General features: G+C 36.5%; 1 protein-coding gene across 1 annotated transcript in view; it reads right to left on the reverse strand.

Annotated features, from left to right (window-relative positions):
• The window catches only part of LOC119591440 (BRISC and BRCA1-A complex member 1-like), a gene marked incomplete in the record, with an annotated part of 12,840 nt that extends 11,611 nt beyond the window's left edge, over positions 1-1,229 (reverse strand). Inside the window, 1 exon segment of the mRNA XM_037940180.1 lies at positions 1,187-1,229. Coding sequence (XP_037796108.1) covers positions 1,187-1,214 — 28 coding nt within the window.
• Between the last annotated feature and the right edge of the window lie 110 nt (positions 1,230-1,339).

Below are 1,339 nucleotides of genomic sequence, written 5' to 3' on the forward strand. Positions count from 1 at the left end.
TCATGTTACTCCTGATGTTATCAACAAAACATGTTTGCAACATGCTTTATGTTTGTACAATGGCTTCTTAATATCTATGGCAAAGGTTTTCTGTAATAACTTGAAATCACTCAGGTTTTCTATGGTGTTATATATCTGCATGGATTTTGTGAAGTTCTCTGTTAAACCAGGACAGTGTGTGCTTAAAATGTATTCTGTGACATGTGAACTACCATGGCTGAGTGAATGGTGTGCCTAAATATGTTCCAGTTTGTGAAAGGGGGGCTTCAGTAGGGACCCTCTGAGAAAAAAGCTACTGTTCCAGAGAGTAAAGTCTTGTCTGATTTATCTATACCAGGGAAGAGTCACGTGGACAACTGGAGTACATTTGTTATTTACAGTGAAAGCAACAAGTCCTGTGTATGCATTGGAAAAGAGTGAGGGCCACCATCATCAACTATAGGGTGTATAGTGGTTTATGTTGGAGTGGCCTGTAGTGCTATTTGTGTGTGTGTGTATTTATGCCATATACTTGTATGGTCAGTAAGAGGGGTAAAGGGAGAAATGGATGTCCAGTCGATGTCAGGAGGTTGATATTACCTGTAATCAGGATGAGTGTATCTGGGCGATAAGCAAGAGAGAAACTATGAGTTTTAAAGATATTCAGTACTAGTGGAAGAAGGTCTAAATTATATAAGGCAGGGTTCAAGAGAGAGTTGTAGTTTCAAAGTTGGAGCTAGATAAGAATTATGTTTATCAAAAGGAAATATAGGATAATAATTTCAATATTTTCTCAATTAAAATATAGTTTAGATCATGAAAATGTAGTACACCTTAGAAATTATAATCACTAATTCTGAATACTATATAATTAAATTATTATATAAAGTACATTTTTCATATCTATTTGCAACAGTCATAAATCAAAGAAGTATTAGAAATATTTGCATCACTGGATAAGTACACAAATTTTCAATAAGCTTGTGTGTGTTGCTGTAAACAATAACCTTGAAAATCTTCACATTATTCAATTAACAAAACAAAATAATAAATTCATCATCACACAGACAACCACCTGAGAAATGAAAGACAATAAGAATTACAAAATCCTCAACAGGAGCAACATCCTGCATTCCCTTTCAGGTGCAACATCCTAATAAAAAATGGAGAAGATAAAATCATTATGGATTCACCCACTCTCACTCACTCTCTATGGCCACTTGCTGCTCATTCATGCAATCAAGGCCCTTCCTGGTCTATGGCTGAATCAGGAATTACACCCTCACAGTACGTCCGTCTCAAGGATGCAGTTCATTTCCCTGCGTCTTGTTCTCGCTACCGATGCTGAGGAGGTCGGTCG

This window comes from Penaeus monodon, chromosome 28 (genome assembly GCF_015228065.2).
Source record: "Penaeus monodon isolate SGIC_2016 chromosome 28, NSTDA_Pmon_1, whole genome shotgun sequence".
NCBI lineage: Eukaryota > Metazoa > Arthropoda > Malacostraca > Decapoda > Penaeidae > Penaeus > Penaeus monodon.